The sequence below is a fragment of the Rana temporaria genome, chromosome 2, assembly GCF_905171775.1.
Source record: "Rana temporaria chromosome 2, aRanTem1.1, whole genome shotgun sequence".
NCBI classification, from domain to species: domain Eukaryota; kingdom Metazoa; phylum Chordata; class Amphibia; order Anura; family Ranidae; genus Rana; species Rana temporaria.
In genome coordinates, this window is record NC_053490.1 from 202,444,616 (window position 1) to 202,472,267 (window position 27,652).

General features: G+C 41.4%; 1 protein-coding gene across 1 annotated transcript in view; it reads left to right on the forward strand.

Annotated features, from left to right (window-relative positions):
* Positions 1-26,960, forward strand: part of GRK1 (G protein-coupled receptor kinase 1) — a 51,969-nt gene extending 25,009 nt beyond the window's left edge. Inside the window, exons 3-7 of the mRNA XM_040336266.1 lie at positions 2,916-3,073; positions 12,257-12,340; positions 17,361-17,485; positions 20,681-20,882; positions 25,200-26,960. Of these exons, the coding sequence (XP_040192200.1) occupies positions 2,916-3,073; positions 12,257-12,340; positions 17,361-17,485; positions 20,681-20,882; positions 25,200-25,477 (847 nt within the window). The 3' untranslated portion in view covers positions 25,478-26,960. The remainder of the gene's footprint in view (positions 1-2,915; positions 3,074-12,256; positions 12,341-17,360; positions 17,486-20,680; positions 20,883-25,199) is intronic.
* Positions 26,961-27,652: the final 692 nt, after the last annotated feature.

The following is a 27,652-nucleotide window of genomic DNA, read 5'->3' on the forward strand; positions in this document are numbered from 1 at the left end:
CAACCCACTTACCACTAGCAGGGGTGCTCACAATGGCCAGTTCTTATTAATTTATGTAAAATCTTTATCCCACAATTGACAACATTGACACACGGGAAAGCAGAACGTGATCAATAGTTGGAAGATCATAAGTTATTGATCGCATCTCTGTTTGATCTAACCTATGGCTAAATAATCTCAATCAATTTTCTGTCCTGTGTGATCAACTTAAGCCAAGTGATTGGAAGGGAATTATAACTATTTGATCGGTTTCTGATTCAAGTGTTTTTTTTATTTAATCGCACATTAATCGGATAACAAAATTGTAGCATGCATGGCCACTGTAACACTACCCTCTCCCCAGATTAACAATGCTGCTTTCCAAAGGTGTGCTCATTGCTCTTCCAGAGTGGAGATACATAAGACAGGAAGTGTGTTAATGGCAGGATCACCATGTAAAAATAAACTGAAAAAGCCTAAGCAAGGAAAATGCAGCCATCACATTTGAAGTGATACTTAACCTTATTTTTTTGTTATCAAAATAAAAAAGAGGTTATACTTACCTGCTCTGTGCAAGGATATTGCACAGAGTGGTACTTTACCTAATATTTTTTGGTCTTCTGCTGGTTCTGTCTGTTCCTCTTTCCAGCAGGTGCCCCCTCAGAAAGCCAGCTGCTATGGGGGCACCCATGCACCCTTGCTCCCAAGCTGGGATGTTTGAGTCCACAGACAAACACAATGTGGCTTGGCCATGCCCTTCTCTCCCTTATCACAAAATTTGACTGACAGCTATAAATGCCTTATCAGAAAATGTAGGAATCCGCGCTTAGGATGTAGTATTGCTGCTGCCTCCCTAGAAGATCTCAATGCTGGGATCAGTAAGTGAGTATGAAAAGTGGGATGGTGGCGCTGCAATGTTGACTAGATCACCATATGATGGTCTTAGTCCCTGTTAAAAAACAGGTGTTGGGTAATCAATGTAAGAGATAAATCTAATGGAGTGGATTCCCTTTGCTGTGGCACACCCCTATGGTAAGTGGGGGCCTGACAGATTACCCGTTACTAATGCCAATAGAGATGTGCTGCCAATTGTTACTGACAGTCCGTCACAATGTAAGTGCGTGCATCGAGCAGTGATGTGCCAAATCGCAGTAAATTATAAAGTTAAATATGCTGCGTGTGCAAATAAAAAGTAAAAAAAGAAAGAAGAAAAAGAAAAAACACATAGTTTTTACTTGTTATTTGCACACAAATAGATAAACCACCAAAAAGATGGCCCAGCCAATGTTAAGTATGGACGTCGGAACCGCGTCAAATTTTTTAATTTTTACGTCGTTTGCGTAAGTCGTTCGTGAATGGGGCTGGCCGTAATTTACGTACATGTCGAAAGCAATGAGTCTTTGCGGCGTAATTTGGAGCATGCACACTGGGTTACGTCCACGGACGGCGCATGCGCCGTTCGTTCAAAACGTCATTTACGTGGGGTCAAGCTTTATTTACATAAAACACGCCCACCTCTTCACAATTTGAATTAGGCGCGCTTACGCCGGCACATTTACGCTATGCCGACGTAACTTAGGACGCAAGTGCTTTGTGAATACAGCACTTGCCTCTCTAACTTACGGCGGCGTAGCGTATATGAGATACGCTACGCCTGCCTAACGTTAGGCACGTCTACCTGAATCTGGCTATCAGTCATTTGCTTTATATATATATCCGTGTTTGAGCTTATCATTTTACCTATAACTAAGCACCAATGAGGGTGTAAAAAAGCGTCAGATAAGCTGTTGCTTGTGCTTCCATGTACTGTATGGACTGTTTTTTTATACAAATAAAGGTGATTGTATCGCTGAGCCAGCACCCTTTCACATGCAGAGGAGGTCAGAGATTGTCATCTGGAGCAGTAAATTGCTTGTGTCTATATTATGATTGGTGCAAAATGATACCCATAGATATGAAATGTTTTTAATCAGATCAAGCAACTTATGTGACCTACACAATACTGGCGCAGTCCCTCTTAGGAGTGACAATTCACTAGAAAGCTTAGAAAATTAATCCCAGCTAGTGGTGCTGGCAATGTATGTCAACAATTACCCTTCTCCCCTCATTATTAAATGTGGACATTTAGCCAACTTGAATTTGGCTGAGAGAGTACGATAGTTACACAAGTTACAATTGTACATGTTGTAATTTTGTTTAGCAAAAATTCCTGTAAACTCATTCTGTGTGAGACTGATGTGTTTGGCGTCCCCAGGAATTTTACAAAATATTTACAAATATTATAACAAAACAGATGCTATCTAGCACTTAGCGCTCTTGAAATTTTATAGCTCGGGCTCTTTCACACGGGCGGACCTTTTAGGTCCGCCTGCCAGTTTTTTAGGCGGACCTGAACGGGCGCTCCGTGCTCCCCTATGGAGCCACGGATGTCATCGGTGATATGCCCTCTGACATCCGACCCGCTCCGATCCGCCAAGTTTTGACGGAGGAAAAACCTACTTTTCCATCCGTCTGGCGGATCGGATCGGGTGAACACAGACAGACAGTCCATGTTCATCCGATCCCCCCATAGGGGAGAGCGGAGAAAACACAGGGCGGTCCCTGGACAGTGTGCGGGGACCGCTCTGTCATCCGCCGGCTCAGCGGGGATCAACGGAGCGATCCCCGCTGAGCAAGCGGAGGTTCACGGGCCGGATCATTACTGATCCGCCCCGTGTGAAAGGGGCCTCCCTCTGTTAAAATTGATCTGCATATTTATTAAAATCTTAGTTTCATGCCGAGCTTCAAGACAGGAAATTATAAGTTTGTTTTCTTCTTGTAGATTGTAGATAAAGACACAAATTCAAACTCCTTATTACTGGGTAACAAAATATTTACTTGATTCAGAATCTTATGCGTTATTGTGGATGACTGTTTTCAAATCTTTTTGTATTAAGGTTCCATATTTACAATGTTGATGAGGAAAATCCAGGTCTTGATGAACCCCGAGCCTGTTTTTACACTGCTCAGATCGTATGTGGCATGGAACACCTACATCAAAACAGGATCATCTATCGGGATTTGAAACCAGAAAATGTATTATTAGATAATGATGGTATGTTTATTTTTTTATACTTACAAAAGTTTTAATGCTAGATGGTTACTGTTGCAATTTTTAGTAGCAGGTAACCATAAAGGAGCACTAAAGTCACATTCATTACAATAAACATTTAGGCTGGGTTCACACCATCGCCACATGCGGCTCCTAGCAGGGGTCCGTTGCATCTTGGTTCACCGTTTCAGGTCCGATTTTTGGCTGAATTCTGACTTAAAATGGACCAAAAGACACACAGGGCTCTTATGCAAATTATGCAAATTCGCAGCCGCAGAGATATGTGAACCAGCATCCAATTCACAATGGTGTGAACCAAGCCTAATAAAGAGCAATAATCACTGACACCAAACGTTTTATTAATATTATTGAAATGTTTTTTCCACTTTAAAAACGTGTGCATATGCTCATCCCTGTTGCTGCAGCGGCTGTTTTTTGGTCTTCATAAATTCATAGTTCAAGGTCTTCATAATTGATACATCAACTTCTTGCTGAGTAAACAGTAAACATCCCGACACTCTTTAGAAGGGAGCTGGTCACTAGATGGTGTAGACTTTCACCTCTTGCCGACTGTATAACTTACATATATGGTGGCAAGGCAGCTCTCTTGCGCCAAGTACGTGATCTGCCATTTCTTGGTAGGGGGGCGCACACGCACCACTGGCAACCTGGCTCTTCTGTGATTATACACAGCAGATGCCAAATAGTGGGTGCCGGCCAATAGATGGCCGCAGGCACCCACCGTTTGTTGGGAAGACACACAGGCAGAGCTCTGTCCTGTCAGTGGGGAAGTCATGGATTTTCTTTCCCATTACTTCCCTTAGCGCCTCACATAGTACACCAAAACATTGACTAGGCACAGGATGCATTAAGGTGAAAAAACATGAGGATTTACAACCCCTTTAAGAACAACTACAACAAAATGAAAAACAAAAACAGCAATTATAATCCAGTAATGGCAAGATGCTTTAAAAACATGTTGGGTTAAACTGGTTAGGTGTGAATGCAAAGTTTAAAGGGTCACCACATTCAAAATACATAACCTGGTTTATGTAAATGTTCCAGGTTTTTTTAACAGAAGACATGTAAAACCAAAGTCCCATAGCTACAGATTTTTTCTGTTACTCACAGCTAAAAGAAAGTCAGATAGATTGGGGTAGAGCATTCCAGAGGATGGGAGAGGCTCTGGAGAAGTCCTGAAGGCTAGCATCGGATGAGATGACAAGGGAGTTTGAGAGCAGGAGGTCCTGGGAGGAGCGAAGAGAACGATTAGGTTGGTATTTTGAGACTAGGTAAGTGATGTAGCTGGGGGCCAGGTTGTGGATGGCTTTTAAGTTATAGTTGTTATAGTTTTAAAGTTATAGTTTTTAATCGCATGCTTTTTTATACGTAGAAGTAGTAGATATTTTTTTCGCTCCTGACAGCTGAACAGAGCAGAGGGCAGGTGAATATGTGCTTCTAGGGAGAGGGGATTAAAACAAACCCGCTGCGTTCTCCCTGCATTGGCTTTTCTTCAGTCAGAAAGTTAGCAGAAGGCATGACATACTTGGTTGCAGAAACCACAGTCCTGGGATTCTAGGCAGAGTGATATGACCCAAAACCAAAAGATCCTTCACATGAGCTTTTCTGAAAGGCAGGATTAAAATGCAAAAACAGCTGATGGGGTCATGTGACCAGCATTCAGTCCTGTTAAAGGATATTGTCTATTTTAATAACATGTTACATTTTCACCTGTATTTAGGGTGTAACATGTTACTATGCAGCTCCCCTGTTCCCTTCCCTCACCACCTCTTCCCCATGACAGTGGGCAGGGGTTCCTCTCCCACATAGCCCTTGTCAGATTGGCCCAGCTGTGTGGAGTTCAGCTGTGTCATTCATTTTCAGTATGTGCAACCTCATCAGGGCCCGGATCTAGCCTATCTAATGTGGGAGTGCAGTTAAAAATGTCAGGGGGGCAGAGGATGGGAGGTCAGCAGGGCAGAGGATATGGTCAGCAATTTTTAGGGCAGTGTACAGAAGCCATTAACTTGTAGGGCAGTGTACAGGGGTCTGCAGGGCAAAGAATAGGGATCAGTAGAACTGAGGACAGGGGTTAGAAGGGCAGAGGACATGGCTCAGCAGGGCAGAAGACAGATGATACTTCTGGCAGGGCAGCAGAGTACAGGGGTCATTGTTGGCAGAGCAGAGGACAGGGGTCACTGTTGACAGAGCAGTAGACTGGGTCACTGTTGGCAGAGCATTCAACAGAGGATAGGGGTCACTGCTGGCTGGGCACTCAGAAGAGCTCCTTTTCTCATCTCTGCACTGCAAACAGCATTGACACAGACAGAAAAACTTTTTTTTTAACTATAAAATTCCAAGTTTATTGAGATGCAAAAAAGATGGCATACATACATAAAAAAATTGTGGACCAACATCGTCCAAACATTTAGCGGTACAAGGTTTGAGCTAAACATAGTAGGCACTATCGAGCTGTTCATTACATACACGGTCATATAAACAGGAGAGCATCAAAACCATTAGTTAGACACAGAAAACATTTGTGTAGAGGAACACGGAGAGGTAAAACTAAGGCTCAACCCAACAGTTCAACTTAGGTCCACTACACAAAATACATTTGGATTGTCCAGAGCCACCGTCCCCCCCACCCCCTCCCCCTGAGCCCAAAGTGCATATTCATATGTTAACTCAGACCGTACAAGTCTCACCGTCCTCCAGCCACCTGTCCCATACACTGGAAAACTTCTGTGGTCGCCCCCTGTGCACATATATCATCTTTCTATACGGGAGAGTGGCGTTCACCTCCCTTTTCCAATCCCCCAGAGTTGGAGCCCTCGTCTGCATCCAAGCCTTGGCCACCACTTTCCTAGCCATGAATAGCGATTCATATATAAAGATAGCCTGGTACTTGTCTGTATCTACATCTGGTAGCAATCCCAAGAGGCACAGCTTAGGGTCCATGCCCACAGGGGAGCCCATATTGTCATGAAGGAATTGAGTCACCTGTAGCCAGAAAGCCTGCACATCTGGGCAATGCCAGATCAAATGATAAAATGAGCCCACAGCAGAGTCACACATGGGGCACAAGAGGCTTCTCGTGGCTTGGAACTTTGCCAGTCTCAGGGGTGTGATATATGCCCAGTGAACTATGTACAGCTGTGTCAAACTGTCCGACAGCTTAGGGGATGCAGTCTTAACCCCCTCCAGAATCTCTCCCCAGTCAGTGTCATCTATAGGGCCTACATCCTGTTCCCACTTCGTCTTTGCTGCCTGTGAAACCCTACCAATTCTACGCTGTCGGACAATGTAATAGAGATTGGACGTGAGTTTTGCTGAGTCCGTTCCAAAAACCACATCCAGCACCTCCGGGGTCCTCAAATCAACTGCGACAGACTCCAGCTGTGATCTAAGCGCATGTCTAAGCTGCAGATACCTAAAGAGGAACTGTGGTGGAAGGAAAAACTCTTCTCTGAGACGGGAAAAGGGCTTGGGACCGGAACTCATCAGAACCTGAGAGACAAATAGCACCCCATATGACGCCCATAGCCCCTGATCCGGCACTGTGCTCAGCTCGGGCAGAAGACCATTGTTCCATAGCGGGGTGTGCGAGTGCATATGTGTCTGCCCCTGTTTTTTAAGAGCAATATCCCATATTTTTTGGTGGTGAGTCAGAATATCAGCACTAAATCGGGATGAGCTACTACCCCCAAGTCCCCTCCTAAATATTGCCTGTGCAGGAGTGTGAAAAGTGCTGCTCGGCCTATTACATACCAATGCCCTATACCTCTGGGATTCGGTCGTGTTGAAATAATACATATGTGACAATTGTGACACTATATAATAATCCTGAACATCAGGAAGAGAACATCCTCCCTCTGTATTAGGATTCTTAAAGCGGTGGTTCCCCCTTAAAAACGACTTTTTCTTATTCCACTGCCCCCCCACATTCTATCACGATTAAGGCTCTTATTATTTTTTTCCTGCTGTACATACCTTAGTACAGCATATTCACCCGTGCATCCGGGTTGCGAGTCCCGCGGGAGTGGGCGTTCCTCACATGCTGTTGATTGACGTTTTGCCCAAAAACGAGCTCTCCCCCCGTCGCGTAAGCCGCGTCACGATTGGCGAAAGGAGCCGAACGGCGATGCGCATGCGCAGTATAGCGCCGACTCGCCGTTAGGCTCCTTTCGCCAACCGTGACGCGGCTTACGCGACAGGGGGGAGCTCGTTTTTGGGCAAAACGTCAATCAACAGCATGTGAGGAACGCCCACTCCCGCGGGACTTGCAACCCGGATGCACGGGTGAATATGCTGTACTAAGGTATGTACAGCAGGAAAAAAATAATAAGAGCCTTAATCGTGAGGGAATGTGGGGGGGCAGTGGAATAAAAAAAAGTTGTTTTTAAGGGGGAACCACCGCTTTAAGTATATGCCACGCTAGTTTATGACGGGCTGTGCCCCAAACAAAAGAGTTTAAGATCCTCCAACTGTTTGAATATTTTAAGAGGTATGTACAAGGGAGCGTGCCATACCATATATAACATTTTAGGCAGCAAAATCATTTTTACTAAGTTAATTCTACCCATAACCCCTAAGGGCAGTCTCGCCCAGGCCTGGGTTCTAGCCTTAATAATGGCAAACAGATGTTCTACATTAAGAGGGACGTAATCTCTCAAGTTCCTGGTTACCGCACCCCTAGGTATTTAACTTCCGCAACTCTTTGTAAAGGTAACTCCTGGGACAACAGACAGAAAAACTTACACTCTCCACACATTACACATACCTGATATTCACTTATACACAGCCACGATCATTCTGCACAATGTGCAGCTGGCTAATGCAGCTGCACTGCCATTCCGATCAGGTAATTTCACTGGTCAGCACTGCAACATGGCAGCCAGCTACACACAGTGCAGATAATGACTTTGTGTAAAGAAATCCAATCCCAGCTATCTGCTGTGTGGGGAGGAGGAGCTCTGTTGCCTGTGCCCAGGCTGTGTGCAGTGCAAGAATTGGAGTTCAGCATAACTGCCAACATTTTAAAAACATTAAGAAAGCTATTGTAGACAAAGAATATACTTTATTTAGGGATGGGGCATTCATTTAAAACAGACATGGTTTTACAAGGAGAATATTATTAACCTAATGCCATACTTTAAAAACACATATATGTAAGAGAGTGGTAGTAATGCTAGGGATATATAATGGCAGATAAGGACAGTATAGTGGCAGGTTAGGGCAGTATAGTGGCAGGCTAGGGCAGTATAGTGGCAAGCTGGGTCAATATAGTGGCAGGCTCGAAAAGTATAGTGGCTGGCTAGGGCAGTATAGTGGCTAGGTAGAGCAGTAGAGTGGCTGGCTAGGGCAGTATAGTGGCTGGCTAGGGCAGTATAGTGGCTGGCTAGGGCAGTATAGTGGCTGGCTAGGGCAGTATAGTGGCTGGATAGATCAGTATAGTAGCTGGATAGAGCAGTATAGTGGCAGGCTGGGGCAGGCTAGGGCAGTACAGTGTGTATAGTGGCAGGCTAGGGATGTACAGTATGTAGTGACAGTGTGCTTAGTCACTTAAGCATGGCTGGTAAAGACTCCTGGACTGCTGTGACCACTCCTCCTCTTTCCCCTTCTTCAGCTGCGAGACCAGCCTAAGTAAACTAGTCTGTGGGAGGAGTGGAGAAGGCAGCGTGGCCCCGCCCACAACCCCACTGGCTGTCTTGGAAGCTAGTGAAGATCCCTGAGGAACAACCTAAACTTATTAGATGACAGGAGACAGGTACAGGCACCCTCCACCGCCCTGCTGGGCTCCCTGCTGATGCAATGATCATCTTAGCTGGGCAGTACACTTACTATTTTTATAAAGCTGCAAAGACAGGGTAAGTTCAGCTGTCTGAGGTATGGTTCAGCAGCCAGGCATAGTGTCCAGGGTAGCAGTTGGCTTTGGGGGGTGCCACTGAAATCTGGGGGGCATAGCCTACCCCAGCACCCCCTAGATCCGACCCTGGACCTCATCTTTCATTGACACTTCCTCCAACTTTCAAACAGAAAGCCTGTACAAAGGTACGACTTGAGCAGGAAAGGGGGAAACAGTGTCTGCAGGAGCCTGACATTGCACCTACAATCCACAGAAAAATAGGTGAACTTATCCTTCATTGGCTGTTGATGGTGTGATCCTAAAGGAGGGGTTTTTGAAGCAGTGCTAATTGCATTTCATTAAATTCATTTCATTCAAGGGCATTACCTTTCCTGAGTTAAACAGAACAGGTCTTTCAGGTCTGCTTTAACAAAGCTTCAACTACTCAGGTTAAAGACAGAAGTTTTTCTTGCATACATATGAAAATACTTGTGAAGTTACGCTACTGCATCCAGCTACCTCTGTAAAGTGTATTCCCTAACTTAAAACTATCTGAGTTCCCTGCATTGAATCTATACACTATTAGCCGGATTCAGAAAGACTTACGCCGACGTATCTTCTGATACGCCGCGTAAGTACACGGATGCGCCGTCGTATCTCTGCGCCTGATTCTTGAAATAAGATACGCCTGAATTTTGGCTCCATCTGACCGACGTAAGTCTCCTACGCCGTCGTATCTTGGGCGCATATTTACGCTGGCCTCAAGGAGCGCTTCCATGGATTTACACGTCGAATATGTAAATGAGCGAGATACGCCGATTCACAAACGTACTACTACGCCCATCGCAGTAATCTACGCCGTTTACATAAGGCGTACGTCCGGCGTAAAGTTATTCACAATATACACAATAGCAGGTGTAAGTCATGTTAGGGTATAAACGTCGGAACAGCCGTCGTATTTTACGTTGTTTACGTAAGTCATACGTGAATGGGGCTGGGCGTAGGTTACGTTCACGTCGTAGGCATTGAGCCGTCGTATCTTAGGAAGTATATGCAACGTGATTCTGAGCATGCGCGCGCATGCGCCGTTCATTCGGCCCTTCATTTACATGGGGTCACGCTTCATTTTAATACATCACGCCCACTTCCTTGCTACTTTGAATTAGGCAGGCTTACGCCGGCCAATTTACGCTACGCCGCCGCAACTTACGGAGCGAGTGCTTTGTGAATACTGGTCTTGCCTCTCTATGTTACGTCGGCGTAGTGCATATGAGATGCGCTACGCCGGCCAAAAGATGCGCCGCACTACGAGAATCCGGCTATGTGTATATATGAATACAAATTTAGAGTAGGTTATCAGCGGAAAGCCTATTCTCTTTAAAGGTGCTGCTACACACCGGAAAGCTTAGCACAACTCAAAGGCAATTGAAGACCCCCAGTGTACACCAAATCCATCTAAAGCAACTAGCAAAAAGGGGTTAGGTGCACAGAGGCAGAGCAATACACAGAACGATACAAAAGTTCCCTTGCAAAAGTACACTTAAGGCCCCTTTCACACCAGCGGACCAAGCGGGTTCGCCTGTCAGTTTTTCAGGTGGACCCGATCAGACCACACATTCTTCTCTATATGGCAGCGAATGTCAGTGGACATGTGTCTGCTGATACCTACAGGGCATCCGATCAGTTAAAATCTGCTAAAAATAGACTTATGGCGATATGTTCGCCACCCATCCGGCGGATCGGAATGGATTACAATCGGATGAAAACAGACATGCAGTCAGTTTCCATCCGACCACCCCATAGAGCAGAGCGGGCTGTGTCCGTGTCCGCTCTGCATATTAGAGCGGACATGGACCTGTCATTTGCCTGCTCAGTGGGGATCAGCTGAAAGATCCCCTGCTGAGCAGGTGGATTTCGCTTGGATGGATCCGCTCCACGTGAAAGGGGCTTTATTCAGGATAACATTTTTTTTTTCAACTGTTCCGTTTTGATTGTAGCTGTATTAGTGTACTTGCAACAATGACATTGTGTACTGGCCATTATACTTCTGTTTCATTTGTGCTAACATTCAGATTTTCAGGACAATCTTTCAGGGTGTACCCTCTTCTTCTAAGGTCCAAGGGCCAGATCCACAAAAGGGATACGCAGGCGTATCTACTGATACGCCGTCGTATCCCTGTTTCTATCTATGCGACTGATTCACAGAATCAGTTACGCATAGATATTCCTAAGATCCGGCAGGTGTAATAGTTTTACACTGTCGGATCTTAGGATGCAGTACCTCGGCCGCCGCTGGGGGCATTTCTCGTCGAAATGCCGCGTCGGGTATGCAAATTAGCACTTACGGAGATCCACGAAGCGGTTTCCCTTTGTGAAGTCTCCGTAAGTTATTAGTTTGCAAACGCAAAATTAGGGCTACTTTTACAAAGTGTAAAGTTAGTACACCATGTAAAAGTAGACCCTTCTTTCCTGCGACACTGTCAAATTTTTTTTTTTTTAATTTTTTTTCCCGCCGCATTTTTTTTTCCCGACGCAACTTTCTTTACCCGGTGCGATTCACAAAACTCGTCGTAACGTAATTTCGTGCAATGCATGTCGGGAAAATCGCGTCGGGAGCATGCGCCGTACGTCCGGCGCGGGAGCGCGCCTAATTTAAATGGGCCCGCCTTGCGCCGGAACGAATTTAAGTTACACCGCTGAAAATTTCTAGGTAAGTGCTTTGTGGATCGGGCACTTAGGTTGAGATTTTGCGGCGGTGTAACTTAAATAGGAAGATTTAAGTTAAGCCCGCTCGTTGTGGATCTGGCCCCAAGCAACTATGTAGGTTAAAATAAGAGGTTTTGAATACATTTGCAAATACAAATGCTTCAAGGCATCTATAAAGACATCAGAGAGTGCCCCCTAACGCAGAACTTTGGGACATGTATAATTTTTGAATACAGCTTTTCCTGAAATAATCTGTATAAGCTTAAACCTTTAAAACCAAACTTGCCACTTTTACAAGTCTTTTTGGAGAGGGAGTTTTGTAATCTGATAACATGTTTGCTTTTCTAACATGCAAATAATATAAAGGACATAACACAAATTATCTACCAACATGAGTACAAGACACGTGATGTATTTTGTCTACCACTGTGTGCAGCTTGCACGTATGCATAACAAACATTTAAACAACTTATTTCTCATTTTTTATCTATTTAGCTTTGTGATTGAGCTTATATAGTTTTACATTAAAATGTTTTTTAGTTAAAAATTATGAACTTAAAATTCTAATATTTCCGGCCAACAGAAAGACAGCTGTAAATTCTTATAGAACAAAGCCTTTGTTTGCTTTTCAGGAAATGTTCGTATTTCTGACCTTGGGCTTGCTGTGGAACTGAAGGAAAAGAAAAACAAAATCAAGGGCTATGCTGGAACTCCAGGTAACTTGTGTGCATATGACTGTGCAGAAAGTATATGGTAATCCTGTCCTAGCCTAACTACTGTGGAAAATTCTTGTAGGGAATGCAGACAAGCAATGAAAGGAAGTTAAAGTTTTGTTCCATAGTGTATTGCCAATTTTATTGGTTATTAGACTCATTTGAATTTGCTTATTTATTAATTTTAGGTGAGCGCTGCAATTTTTTGATTCATGCCATGTGGAGGATCGTATACATCTTTTTTGGCTAGCAGCTACCTGGGCACATTTATTTTTTTTCACTTTGGAGGTGTAGCGCTGATTTTAGTTTTTTTTCTTTATTATTGATTGTTTAACTAATGGTCTTATGAACTCTTTAAATTCCACAGAAGAATAATATAGCAACAATTGCAGGAAAAGCAAAAGTCCACAGCAAATATAGTCCTGACTACATGTAAAAAAATCTATTTGGCTAGGAGCAGTGATTTTTTAAAGCACAGACATTTACAAGGGCAAATGGTTTTAAATGGCCAGCAAATCACAATTCTCGCCTGTCGTCTATTTAAAAAAGAAAAGAAAATTGCACACAGACCGCTCCAAAGGTCCAAAGAAGCCTGCATGAGATGTCATTTGCGGTCAGATTAAACCATATCATTTTTTTTACCAGCACCTGCTGCTTCTATAGGAACCATTAACAATGGGGAGTTGTCAAATATAGAATGAATTTGGGGGCACCTACATTTCTTTTGTTGCATTGGCGAAGGATGAAGGAAGGTATTTTTTAGAGGGAAGGAGAGGTGAAGGGTCTGGAATGTATTTTTTTCAGAGGGATCTCGTGCTGCTTTGTTTTGCAGGGTCTGCTAGAAATGAAGGGAATTTTAGAAACAGAAATAGGTGTCTGAAGCTGTCATTTACTGGCGGTTTACCCCCTTCGTGACCAGGCCATTTTTTGCGATACGACACTGTTATTTTAACTGACAATTGCTCAGTCGTGCGATGTTGTACCCAAATAAAATTTATGTCCCTTTTTCCCCACAAATAGAGATTTCTTTTGGTGGTATCTGATCACCTCTGCGGTTTTTATTTGCTGCGCTATAAACAAAAAAAAAAAAAACTGACAATTAAAAAAAAAATAAAAAAAAAATATATTTTACTTTCTGCTATAAAACACACCCAATACAAAATAAAATAATAATTTAATTTCTTTATCAGTATAGGCCAATATGTATTCTGCTACATGTTTTTGGTAAAAATCCCAATAAGAGTCGGTTCACACTGGGGAGACACGACTTCCAGCGCGACTTTCAGAGGCAACTCCAACATGACTTGAGCATAAACCACAGGGCGATCTGGGGCGATTTACAACACGACTTGAAGTCGTCTCCAGGACAGAAGACTTTCCAGTGGCCAATCAAACAACAATCAGCTCTAGGGGAGGGAGGGGGAGGGAGGGGGAGGGAGAGGTTTGCCTGAGAAATGTATGTTATCTTCCTGGAAAGTCGCTTCAGTTAAGACAGTGATCAGACTTCTGAGGCGACTTCCATTGAAATCAATGGGTACAAATCGCCTACAAGTCGGATTGAAGTAGTACAGGAACCTCTTCTGAAGTCGGAGCGACTTGAGTCGTGTGTATTAACACCGCTCCCATTCACTTACATTGTTTTTCTCTACAGCGCGACTTGGGACGGCTTGAGGCGACCTCAAGTCGGATCCCAAGTCGCCCCAGTGTGAACCGACTCTAAGCGTATATTGATTGGTTTGCACAAAAGTTATAGCTTCAACAAACTATGAAACAGATTTATGGCATCTTATTTTTCAGGACTGCAATATTGCGGCGGACAATTCTGACACTAAGTGACACTTTTTGGGGACCAGTGACACCAATACAGTGATCAGTGCTAAAGTACTTTCACTGTACTAATGACACTGGCAGGGAAGGGGTTAACATCAGGGGCAATCAAAGGGTTAAATGTGCTCCTCGGGAATGCTTTCTAACTGTGTGAGGGGGGGGGATGCTTTGGCTGTGAGAAGACGGAGATCTGTGTTCCTGCTTAGCAGAAACACTGAATCTGTCTCCCCTACTAGCAGAATGATGATATGCCTTGTTTACATGGGCAGAACACCATTCTGCCTCTCTCGTATGATCGGCGGGACCCACTGATTGGCTCCTGCTGTGTCCAATCATAGTGGGAGCTGGTCCAGACCCGGGAGAACCAAATCACGTACCTGTACATGATTTCACGGAGGGGAGCTGCCACCCTGCAGTCAGTATATATACACGGGCGGTCGGCAAGTGGTTAAGCAGCATTTGTTTTCTTTTATATTTTAGTCTTGCTGCAGTGGGTTGTAAACGTTGTACGGAGGCGTCACTTCACAGACAGGTTATTGACACCCCATGGCATGTTTTTTAAAGGGATTTTACATTGTTAATGTTTCACTTTAAGCATTATTAAAGTTGCTCTTTCCTACAAAATGGAATGTAATTTTTTTTTATTTTGTTTAGTCCATATTCCACAGGGGGGTGGCCAGCCCCCCATGCTTATTCTTTTGACAACCCTTTGCCTATTTGCCCAAATGGGAATTTTGATTTGATAAGCTTCGCTCCTATTAATTAGAATGGGGTTCAGCATCCAAACTTATTTGAAGTTCGCCAAACTCTGCTTAAATCGAACCCAGGACAGTTCTCCCATTGGCTTCAATGAGGTTCACATATAGCACCCAAACTTTTAAAATGTTCGCCAAACTCAATCTACTGTAGACTCCCCAGCACGTGATCACTGTGATTATCTGTCATAGTGGTCATGTGATTGGCCGCTTGGCTAATCAGAGACCAGTAGCTGTCTGTAGCAGCTTAGTCGCTTTGCAGAGGGGTGTATAGTGAGTACAGAAACCTTCTACTCTCATGGACACATATATATGGCGTGTGGGCGTTATGAAGTACCCACCCTGCTGCTGCACATATACGGTTTGCAAGAGGTTAAGATATCTAGTGACACACACCGTTCTTCTACTTCCAGAAGTCTTTATTCCTCTCTGTTTCCCTGATAAGGGGATTTACATCTATCTGGCCTTTTGACCATTATCATTGGGATTGGAACTGAGTTAAAAAAAAATATTGAGTAGCCACCAGAACAGCAATAAAGGGGATTTCTTCCAAAGGGTGTTTCAATTATAACTATATAAGAGGAGATTTCCGTTCATTTCCTGTCCTATAGTCAGAACAGAAAGCGAAGAAAAATATTACCATTAACCATAAAAGTGCCAGGGGTTTTTGTCCCATTTCTTACACTATATGCTGTGTGTGTATATATATATATATATATATATATATATATATATACATATACTATATTACCAAAAGTATTGGGACGCCTGCCTTTTACATGCACATTAGCTTTAATGATACCCCAGTCTTAGTCCGTAGGGTTCAATATTTAATTTGGCCCACCCTTTGCAGCTATAACAGCTTCAACTCTTCTGGAAAGGCTGTCTACAAGGTTTAGGAGTGTGTCTATGGGAATGTTTGACCATTCTTTCAGAAACGCATTTGTGAGTTCAGGCACTGATGTTGGACGAGAAGGCCTGGCTTGCAGTCTCTGCTCTACTTCATCCAAGGTGATCGATCAGTTTGAAGTTAGGACCAGTCAAGTTCCTCCACCCCAAACTTGCTCATCCATGTCTTTATGGACCTTGCTTTGTGCACTGGTCCAAATCATTTGGTGGAGGGGTAATTATGGTGTGGGGTTGTTTTACAGGGGTTGGGTTTGGCCCCTTAGTTCTTGTGAAGGGATCTCAGCATACCAAGACATTTTGGACAATTTTATGCTCCCAACTTTGTGGGAACAGTTTGGAGATGGTACCTTCCTGTTCTAGCATGACTGGGCACCAGTGCACAAAGCAAAGTCCATAAAGACGTGGAGGAGCGAGATTCAAATGAAGCTTAAGAGAGTTCTTTTTTACCAGTGACTTTTTGAGCTGCTTCTTAAAGTACTTAATAGAATGGAGAATACAGTTGCACAATTCTTAAAATATATTTCCCTTTTAATACATCCAGGAATTTTAACCTATTTCTTTCCTCTATTTTACTGTGGTTTTCAAGCTGTCATTATAGGCACCATCTTCCTTATATTCAGCTTGTCTGAATCTGCACTGTAACTGCAGACAGAGATTGGGAACAAGGAAGATATCTGTTCCACTACCTATCTGATTCAATAGCAAAAATTAGGTTAGAATAAGCAGTGACAAGGCGTCGCATCGATTCCTCACTGTCTGTCATTAGTCTCTGAAGCAAGATCCAAATGCGGATCAGTCTTCAGAGGAAAGGGAGATTTAAATGCATACATCTACCCTTACTGTATGAATACAACAAATACTGTGGAGAAGCGTGTAAAACAACTGGAAGTAGACAGTCCCTTTAAAGGTCTAACCTCAATGTAGACATGACATCACATAATTCCAGACCAGGATTGAGAACAAGGATGCCATGAGGATTCCCCCCCAGGTTGGCATTTAATGCTCCACAACTGGATGTCTAAATTCACATTTGATATGGCAGCTGGCAAGAACTACCTGCTTCTGGAATTTCTGATCTACACTGATAATATGAGTTCATTGCAGCATGGACATTGTCAGTCATGGCTTTTGGCAGTGAAGGCTTGAATCAGGTTTGAAAAGCAGAACCTAGATGTAGTGTAGGTTGCAGGCAAACTGAATGTAAACACTGCAATATTTTTACTGTCCTGTACTGGCCACTTAAGGCACAGGAATAGGCAATGTTAGGGGTTATGTTTGCATAGTTTCCCCATATTAATGTATATGTATAATAAATAGGCTAATGTGTAATGTAATTATTCTTTAATGATTATTGGTTGAATGCAGCTTAATTGTATATTGGGTCGCCAGAGAAAAAAAAGCAAATGTCTTTGTAGTATCCTTTCATTTGTTTAACTTCAATGTCCCCAGTATGTCTGAATAATACAGCCCAATATAATACATTGTACAGCATTTACACATGTACCGTATGATTGCATAGATCTTCTTTCCAGGATTTATGGCTCCAGAATTGCTGAACGCAGAAGAATATGATTACTGTGTGGATTACTTTTCCTTGGGTGTAACTCTGTATGAGATGATTGCTGCACGTGGCCCATTTCGGTCCCGAGGAGAGAAGGTAATGAATAATCTCTTCTAAGAATTAATGCTAAATAGCATTTTAGACAACTTAGCATATTACTTTTAATGCTTCTACTGCAAAATTGTGTATTATCACTTTCTGCAATAGAGAAATATCTATTTATGGCCATTTTCTTGTACTGGAATTATGCTAAATAACACTATTTCATCCATTTCTGTCCTGTACAGTTATGTACTGCTGGAAATGCCACTGGAATTATATATTGATCAGAAATTGTAGCAATTGATGCATATGCCTTTATTATTATTATTTATAACATCAGTAATGACTGTTGTATGTTGTTATAATAATTAAAAATGCTTAGAATTACGGTAGTCAAAAACAGATTCAGATTCTTCCTGAGGAGGACATCAATGACATGAGAGTGATCAAAGGAATTTTATTATCATCTATTATATACTAGATAAGGTTTTAGTTAGTTCTGGTTATAATTCTGAGCCCCACTTTAGGTTATGGCCTACTATAATTTAAGCTGTGGTACAAGTAATTATAAATGATAATATAGGCAGCAGGCTCTGCATAGACTGGGCCTTGGCTACTGTGAACAGCAGAAGTGTAAATTTTCCTGACATCAGTGTGAGTAAACATCTGCCCATTTGGTACTGGGGGGATGAATGTGGTGCCCCATTGCTGATGTCAGTTGGCAGAATGGTGTCTCATATCAGTGGGAGGAATAGTGCCCTAAGGGCCGGATAAAGGCAGGGGAAGGGCTGTATCTGGCCCCCGGGCCACAGTCTGGAAACCATTGGCTTTGGACATAGTACAACTAGTAAACTGTGGTGTGTATATACAGGGAGTGCAGAATTATTAGGCAAATGAGTATTTTGACCACATCATCCTCTTTATGCATGTTGTCTTACTCCAAGCTGTATAGGCTCGAAGGCCTACTACCAATTAAGCATATTAGGTGATGTGCATCTCTGTAATGAGAAGGTGTGTGGTCTAATGACATCAACACCCTATATCAGGTGTGCATAATTATTAGGCAACTTCCTTTCCTTTGGCAAAATGGGTCAAAAGAAGGACTTGACAGGCTCAGAAAAGTCAAAAATAGTGAGATATCTTGCAGAGGGATGCAGCACTCTTAAAATTGCAAAGCTTCTGAAGCGTGATCATCGAACAATCAAGCGTTTCATTCAAAATAGTCAACAGGGTCGCAAGAAGCGTGTGGAAAAACCAAGGCACAAAATAACTGCCCATGAACTGAGAAAAGTCAAGCGTGCAGCTGCCAAGATGCCACTTGCCACCAGTTTGGCCACATTTCAGAGCTGCAACATCACTGGAGTGCCCAAAAGCACAAGGTGTGCAATACTCAGAGACATGGCCAAGGTAAGAAAGGCTGAAAGACGACCACCACTGAACAAGACACACAAGCTGAAACGTCAAGACTGTGCCAAGAAATATCTCAAGACTGATTTTTCTAAGGTTTTATGGACTGATGAAATGAGAGTGAGTCTTGATGGGCCAGATGGATGGGCCCGTGGCTGGATTGGTAAAGGGCAGAGAGCTCCAGTCCGACTCAGACGCCAGCAAGGTGGAGGTGGAGTACTGGTTTGGGCTGGTATCATCAAAGATGAGCTTGTGGGGCCTTTTCGGGTTGAGGATGGAGTCAAGCTCAACTCCCAGTCCTACTGCCAGATTATGGAAGACACCTTCTTCAAGCAGTGGTACAGGAAGAAGTCTGCATCCTTCAAGAAAAACATGATTTTCATGCAGGACAATGCTCCATCACACGCGTCCAAGTACTCCACAGCGTGGCTGGCAAGAAAGGGTATAAAAGAAGAATGACATGGCCTCCTTGTTCACCTGATCTGAACCCCATTGAGAACCTGTGGTCCATCATCAAATGTGAGATTTACAAGGAGGGAAAACAGTACACCTCTCTGAACAGTGTCTAGGAGGCTGTGGTTGCTGCTGCACGCAATGTTGATGGTGAACAGATCAAAACACTGACAGAATCCATGGATGGCAGGCTTTTGAGTGTCCTTGCAAAGAAAGGTGGCTATATTGGTCACTGATTTGTTTTTGTTTTGTTTTTGAATGTCAGAAATGTATATTTGTGAATGTTGAGATGTTATATTGGTTTCACTGGTAAAAATAAATAATTGAAATGGGTATATATTTTTTTTTGTTAAGTTGCCTAATAATTCTGCACAGTAATTAGTCACCTGCACACACAGATACCCCCCTAAAATAGCTAAAACTAAAAACAAACTAAAAACTACTTCCAAAAATATTCAGCTTTGATATTAATGAGTTTTTTGGGTTCATTGAGAACATGGTTGTTGTTCAATAATAAAATTAATCCTCAAAAATACAACTTGCCTAATAATTCTGCACTCCCTGTATATATATATATATATATATATATATATATATACAGCATAACTTGCAACTCTGATATAAATTATACTGTTTGTGAGTCCTGAACACTTCACAAATATAATATACATGTACTGTATGTTGATTTTGAAATCAGAGTAAAAAGCTCAGAGCTTCCCAGTGATTATTACTAGAATAAATTATTCTCTGTAGGCACAGTGACATCATTGGAGGAGCTGGGTGCATCTACCCTCTTAAATCAGAAAAAAATTAAATTACATGAAGAGAGGTTTTATGAGAAAACTATTTTATCTCAATAAATCCATGTCTTAAAGTGGTTCAGAAGTTTTTTTTCATCTTAATGCATTCTGTGCATTAAGATAACAACAAATTGTCTGTGTGTAGCAGCCCTACTCAGCCCCTCTAATACTTACCTGAGCTCCATCTCGATCCACTGATGTTGCACGAGAGATTCGGCTGTCTGAGACTCACCTTCTCATTGGCTGAGAAAGCAGCGGGGAGGAGAGAGAGGGGACAGGGCCGAAACAGCGGCTCCGTGTCTGAATGGACAGACAGAGCAGCAGCCTGGCTCAGGTGCCCCCATAGCAAGCTGCTTGCTGTGGCGGCACTTGGCAGGTGGGAGGGACCCAAGAAGAGGAGGATCTGGGTTACTCTATGCAAAACCACTGCACAGAGCAGGTAAGTATAACATGTTTTTTTTTTTTTTTTTTAAACAAAAATACTGAGACTTTAGTATTACTTTAAGTAGTCCCCATAAAAGACCATACACGTGCATTTGGTTTTGTAGAATAATGGTATATTATTTGCATTTGTTAATTGTTATATTAGGTTGAACCCAAGGACTTAAAGAGCCGAGTCATAAATGAAGCAGTGACATACACAGAGAAGTTTACTGATGAGTGCAAATCATTCTGTGAAGCCTTACTGGAGAAAGATCCCAAGAAACGTCTTGGGTTTAGAAATGGGAGTTGTAATGACCTACGAGTAGTTCCTTTCTTTAGAGGAATAAACTGGAGGAAGCTTGAAGCTGGTAGGTCTTGAACACAAGTCTTGCTATTATAATAGAATAAACTGTGGTTTCTTTAACAATATACTGTATGTCATGTAACAGCCTTATTTTAAATTTTACCTACGTTTAAAGCTTCAGGCAGACAACTAAATACACAGATACAATACAAATATGGCATCTGTTTTACCTACCAGAGATGTATTTCTGTCTATCCAATCCTGAAATTTACACTGCCCTGCTGCACAGAACAGCCCTGCTTAGCAGGGCCAAAATTGTATTTTTATCTGCTGCAGTTATGTAACATTTAGAGCCATTGTCCCTACTGCAGCCTGTGATTAGACAGTAAAAGGAGAAGCTGAGGTTATATGAGTTAATCTCTGTCTCTCTGCTCTCTCCACCTATCGTTATGCTCCGTGTTAGCACATGCACATCGCAGCACTATGGAATGGCTCCTTGTGCTGCTTCTTCCTATCACATCTAAATTCTGATGTACTGGGGATTGCAAGAGGCTGGTACAGGGCTGCCGCTTCAATGGATTTCAGAAAGTCCCATCCGCCAGTACATAAACAGTGCGCATGTATAGTTCCAGAGCCAGATTATTTAGTTCAGCTGAGATCTGGCATTATGTGAGTCACGCTATGTGGAGGGGACTTTTTTTCCGATATTGCTTCAATCCACCGACTTTTATGGAGAGGAGCAAAACACAGCTTTTAACTCTGTCTTAATTGCAGAGCTGTATTAATTTGTGTCTTTTAATATCTGCCTGGAGTTCAGCTTTCAGCTTCTATTACTTGTTGGTAAATACATCCCTCAGCCGATGACATCTTCCTACATACTGCATTTACAATGACAGTTTATGGCTATAATTCATATGTTATTCGCTGCAACAATCTTAAAGCTGTATTAAACCATAAACCAAAAATGAATTGCAGTAAAATTACAGTAAACCTTGGTTTGAGAGTAACTTGGTTTGAGAGCGTTTTGCAAGATAAGCTACATTTTTAAATACATTTTGACTTGATATACAAGTGATGTCTTGATATACAAATAGCATCATGTCACAACTGAGTATAAAAGAGAAGAAAGGCACCTCTAGGTGTAGCAATATGGTTACATTAAATGAAGGTACAACATTTAGTAACATATTGCTACACTTAGGCCGCGTACACACCGTCGGTCAAAACCAACGAAAATGGACTGAAGGACCTTTTCATTGGTCCGAACCGATTGTGTGTGGGCCCCATCGGTCAGTTAACCTTCGGTCAAAAAATTTAGAACTTGCTTTAAAATTGAACCGATGGTTAGTTTGCAAAAGCATTGGTTAAGAATCCACGCATGCTCAGAAGCAAGTCGACGCATGCTTGGAAGCATTGAACTTCTTTTTTTTTCAGTCGTTGTGTTTTCGTCACCGCGTTCTGACCCGATCGGTTATTTAACCTATGGTGTGTAGGCACATCAGACCATCAGTCAGCTTCATCGGTTAACCGATGAGAACGGTCCGAAGGACTGATTGTGTGTACAGGGCTTTAGAGGCGCCTCTCTTCTCTTTAATACTCTGTAGCTCCTGTTGGATTTTGCTTCTAATCCCCTTGTGGAGGCTTCCATTTGTGGGTGGACATTTTATGGTTACACAACCTGGGCACATTGCTATAATCTTTTTATATGGACTATAAACTGAAGGACCTATGAATAAATAGTTCTGGAACAAATCATTTGAGTTTCCTTTTTTTCTTATGGGGAAATTCACTTTGATATACAAGTGCTTTGGATTACAAGCATGTCTCTGGAACGAATTATGCAACAAAAAATACCAGAGAATTTAAACCCATCTATTGCTGATACGTTATGATAATGTTTACTTAAAATTAGTTCCTAACAGGCTATATTTTTGCAAATAATATAATGGAGATGTTTTCCAATTTTGACCCATGACTTCCTCTTTCCTACAGTATATAGATTTTATTGCAAGGGCATTTGATGCAGTACGTTACACAATAGGTACCGTAGTGCAATTTGTAACGGACTTAATAGAAAACTGTGTCAACTGTCCCCTGATGTCCTTTCAGTATACCAGCATACATGGTATGTGATGTAAACCAATAAGTAGATTTGTGGCATGTTTGGCCACAGTGGTAGAACCACCATTTTTTTCCATCTTACTGCCAAGTATAAAGGTATACCAAAACTTGGATAGTAATGCATGCAACTGCTCACAATGCTTCCCACATTTACTGACTATACCACATTTTTGGTAAATCTCTTTCCAGTTCTAATTTTAATTCAATGCTTTTTCCTTGCCCTTGTGGATAACTCATTGAGGGTATCCCCAACATAAAGGGCCAAATCCTCAAAAAATCTGCCTAACTTAACTTTCAGCAGTTAAGTTACACAGGCGTTAAATTTCTACCTAAGTGCCCGATCCACAAAGCACTTACCTAGAAATTACACGCCGTGTAACTTAAGTGCCTCCGTCGCAAGGCGGTCGTCTGATCGAGGGGGCGATTCCTATTTAAATGAGGCGCGCTCCCGCGCCAGACGTTCGGCACATGCGTGTGACGTCATTTTTCCCGACGTGCATTTGTGGATCGCGACGGGACAATAAAGTTGCGTCGGGTAAAAAATAAGGTTTGTTTTTACAAGGTCTAAACAGTTTAGGCCTTGTAAAAGCATCCCTAAATTTAAGCATGCAAAACGTAACTTACGCAGAAAACACAAAGCTGAAAAGCTTTGTGGATCTGCCTAAGTACTCATTTGCATACGCAAAGCGGCATTTCGACTCGAAATGCCCCCAGCGGCGGATGCGGTACTGCATCCTAAGATCTGACAGTGTAAGTCTATTACAGATGTCGGATCTTATGCCTATCTTTGGAAAAATCCTTCTGAGGATCGTTTCCAAAGATAGCCACAGGGATACGCAGGCTGAACAGCAGTTCCGCCTGCGTATCTCCTTTGAAGATTTGGCCCTAAATTCTTTATGTACGTCCTTACATTCGAGGTGAAAATCTATAATATTTCTCTGTGAGTGCTAGACTTGACCAATAAGGATTCCATGAATAAGGGGCCAAGGATGAAGACTGGCGGCATGGAAAAGGGTATTTCCTGTCGTGGATTTTTTTAAAGTGTTCGCTTTTAAAACAGTGACATCCTTTTTAATCCGAAAATCTGGGAAATCACTTCCCTCATTACTGTACTTGTTACTATTTTTACAATTGAGGTTGTCAATGAATTGAATCAACTGTCCGGGGTCCCCCCCCCCCCTCCATGCCACCAGCACATCATCTATGCAGTGAATCCACATGAGAACATGCTCATCAAACCCACACATGCTATACACCTTTGTCTGCTCCCAATAGCCCAGGTGCAGGTAAGCGAGGGTTAGTGCGCAAGCTGCTGTAATTGTCACACTTCATTTAGCAGCCAGTTTTAATGTTTTGCAAGTGTGTGCGTGTGTGTGATTTAGTAGCGAACAAGCACAGCATGAATGGTGTGGTATGAATCACATGAAAATAAATTATCTCAAACTTCTTTTTATGGCTAATCCAAATTTATTGAGTTAAGAGTTTTTAGAAAAATTTACTTTGAAGGCACATATGAAACATGTATACAATTTTTTTTAATAATTCACATATAATATACATATGATAGAAATAAAAAATAATAAAAAAAAAAGCCCAGATGGTTTTCCCAGGGGAAGTACTTGGTGTGTACGGTGTATACTTGCTACGTGGCTGTATCGAGAAACAAAGCCCACGTTGAAATAGAGTATTATCTCCTGGGTGTTGCCAAAAGGGTCCATTTACAAAAAAAATGTGTATACATTTTCATATGTGCCTTCAAAGTAAATTTTTCTAAAAACTCTTAATTCAATTTATTATTAGGATGTGGCACTTTTGTACTTGGGGTGTTTGATTATCACCCCAGGGCAACTGTGATTTTAACTCTAATCCAAAATTATACCTGCCTTTGCATTGCAGCTACCATGAGTTCCCAGATCTCACTTCTACCTTGTTTTCCCAACACCAGAACAAACACTTTCTACTTTTGGGTATGGAGCACCCATGCAGGTTCCTGCCTCCCACAGGCTTGGTGCCCTGTTTGGCCCATTGCCAGGCAAGAGCATGGTCATTTGTGGTGGGGGGAACTTGATAAGCCTTATGTAAGTTTAAACATGTAGTGGGGAGAATAGATTACGGAAAGGACAGGCATGCACTGCAGCAGGTTAGGTTTGAGTTGTGTTTTCCTACAGGGTGACTTACATCTTTTGACAAGTAGATATTTACAACTGTTATCTTATACTAGTGTTTTGTTCCTAATCTTTCTTTTTCTTAACATTTAAAGGTATTCTTCCACCACCTTTCACCCCTGACTCCAGAACTGTCTATGCAAAGGATATTCAGGATGTTGGGGCATTTTCAACAGTTAAAGGGGTCAACATTGAAGACAATGACAAGAAGTTCTTTGATGAGTTTGCTTCAGGCAATATCCCTATACCATGGCAGGAGGAAATGATTGAGACTGGCATTTATGATGAAATAGATGCAGAATTAAATGATGTCAGAAGAAATTCCACAGCTAATGACAACTCAGCTAAGTCTGGAGTATGTCGAGTTGCATAGAAGACCTGCAAGTTTTGTAATGACATACAAGAGAAATAACTAACTTGTATTTTTGTTGGTCTCTTGTGTGAACTGCATATTCTGCTGTGAGAAGATTCAGACCTGCAAAGCACTTAATTAGAGATATTAGATTTTTAGCTAATAGTGGCTTTTTGTTTCCTTTTTATCCACATACAAAGTAAAATGTACATATGGAACCACTCATGAAAAGACTACAGGCAACAATCATGGTGTTGACAGTTGTAAAAGCTGCTAGTCATTTTATCATGGAAATGATACGTATGGACATCATATGTAGGGTTGCAATTATGTGCTCCTCCAAATTGTGACAGGTTACCTTAATTTTTTTTGTTTAATTACGATTTTATTACTAATTTATGAATGTTAGGGTTCTCTTCTATAATACATTTCTTATTTAAACAATATTGATTTAATAACTAAAATATAAGTAAGGACTACTAGATCTAGGGTGGTACCCTTGTTGAAGTTTTGATTACAATTCAGAATAAGTTGGCATTGTCTTGCCTCATACCAACGATTAGTCTGCTCTAGGTATAGTGGTAGTAGGAATGTACATTTATAAAATATATATCTGAACCTTAACTTTTACCATACTGTAATGCTTACTTAACCCCTTTTTCCTTTAAATTCTGAAATGTTGCCGCAAAATACTTATTTTTTTTCCTTGATTACACATATCCTTACTAGCATAAAGTTATAAAATAAAATAAAAAAGTAGGTGTTCATATACACCTAAAGAGCAAAACACATTTTTTGGCCAGGGGAGATTGGCTTTCATATATATTTTTTTCAGTTTTATATAGCTTATATATAGTTTACATTTTATAGTAACACAAATTATGCACTATTGTTACCAAACCTAATTTTTAGCATCTGGAAAAGGCTATGTTCACAACTAGATTTAATAAACAATTTTTTAAAAACCTACAGAAGTTAGCTGATACTCTGCAGAGGATAATTAGGGGCTTCTATTAATATTGATATAATATAACTTTTGTAAGGGGGTTAAATTGTTTATCAGTAAAAATGGCAACATTTGTCTTAATGAGATGGGCTGCCTTTTACTAAACATTCAAATTGAAATGGCTAATAATTGTCTTTTGTTAGGTAACGTCAGGAGCTTTAAATAAATAAATAATTTGTATATACATATTAAAATTATTTTTAAAACATGAAGTATATAACTAGATTATATTATTTTACAGATTTTTTTGGTCAAAGTTGACATGTTAGAAATATTTATTTTCCTAATGTGCTTCTTATAAGTATAACCAGTATGTACAGTATGTGAGCGCTGCACTGGTTTTCATTATAGATGCTGTGAATGTATTAGTTTATATTTTGGTTAGCATGTGAATTTGACATGTGATCTGAAAATAGGTGCTTTATACACGGCTCAATACAATGTATAGAAAGTGAAATATAAAACAATGTAAATGTTGAAATAAAAAAATAGAAAACATGTTTGTTTTTTTAAAAACCATTAGCTGCTGTCAGGTAACTTCTATTTATCTCACAGAAGGTAGTTCAAAACCGGCTTTTCCTTGACATTTGGATAATATAGAAAGGAGGTGGCTGTTTCAGCAAAATTAAACCGATATGCTAGTTTTGGGTGAGACAAATGTTATCACATCTGAAAATGAATTTATAACATCAAAAGCCCTAACATCATCTTTAACCTAAACACTAAGCTACAAAATAAACTTACCTACCCTAAATTAAAACCTAAACCTACCTACATTAACCCTTAAATTTAACCTAAACCATAACCAAAAACTTTGTACTATCCTAACACTCACTTAAAGGGTAACTCCATTTTTGTGGCAATATATAGCATATACAAAATTATAGCATAAACAATTGCCAGACAAAAGCTATATTGCAATTTTATGTTATTAAAGTTAACTTTCTGCAACTGCTGTATTTTTCTGTTATATTTACTGCAATATGGCAACCTGAAGACGTTCTGTACACCATTGGTCTACATAACACCCCCAGAAATGTAATTTTCTGCTTGTGTGTTTGGCTCACTGATTTTTCCAGTAGTCTATACTAAGATAGAACTCATGTTTTTTTTTAATTGCTATTAGTTGTTTATTCAGTTCAAGTCTCTTTCCATCAAAATTCTCTTTCATGTAGACTAGATGTTCACAG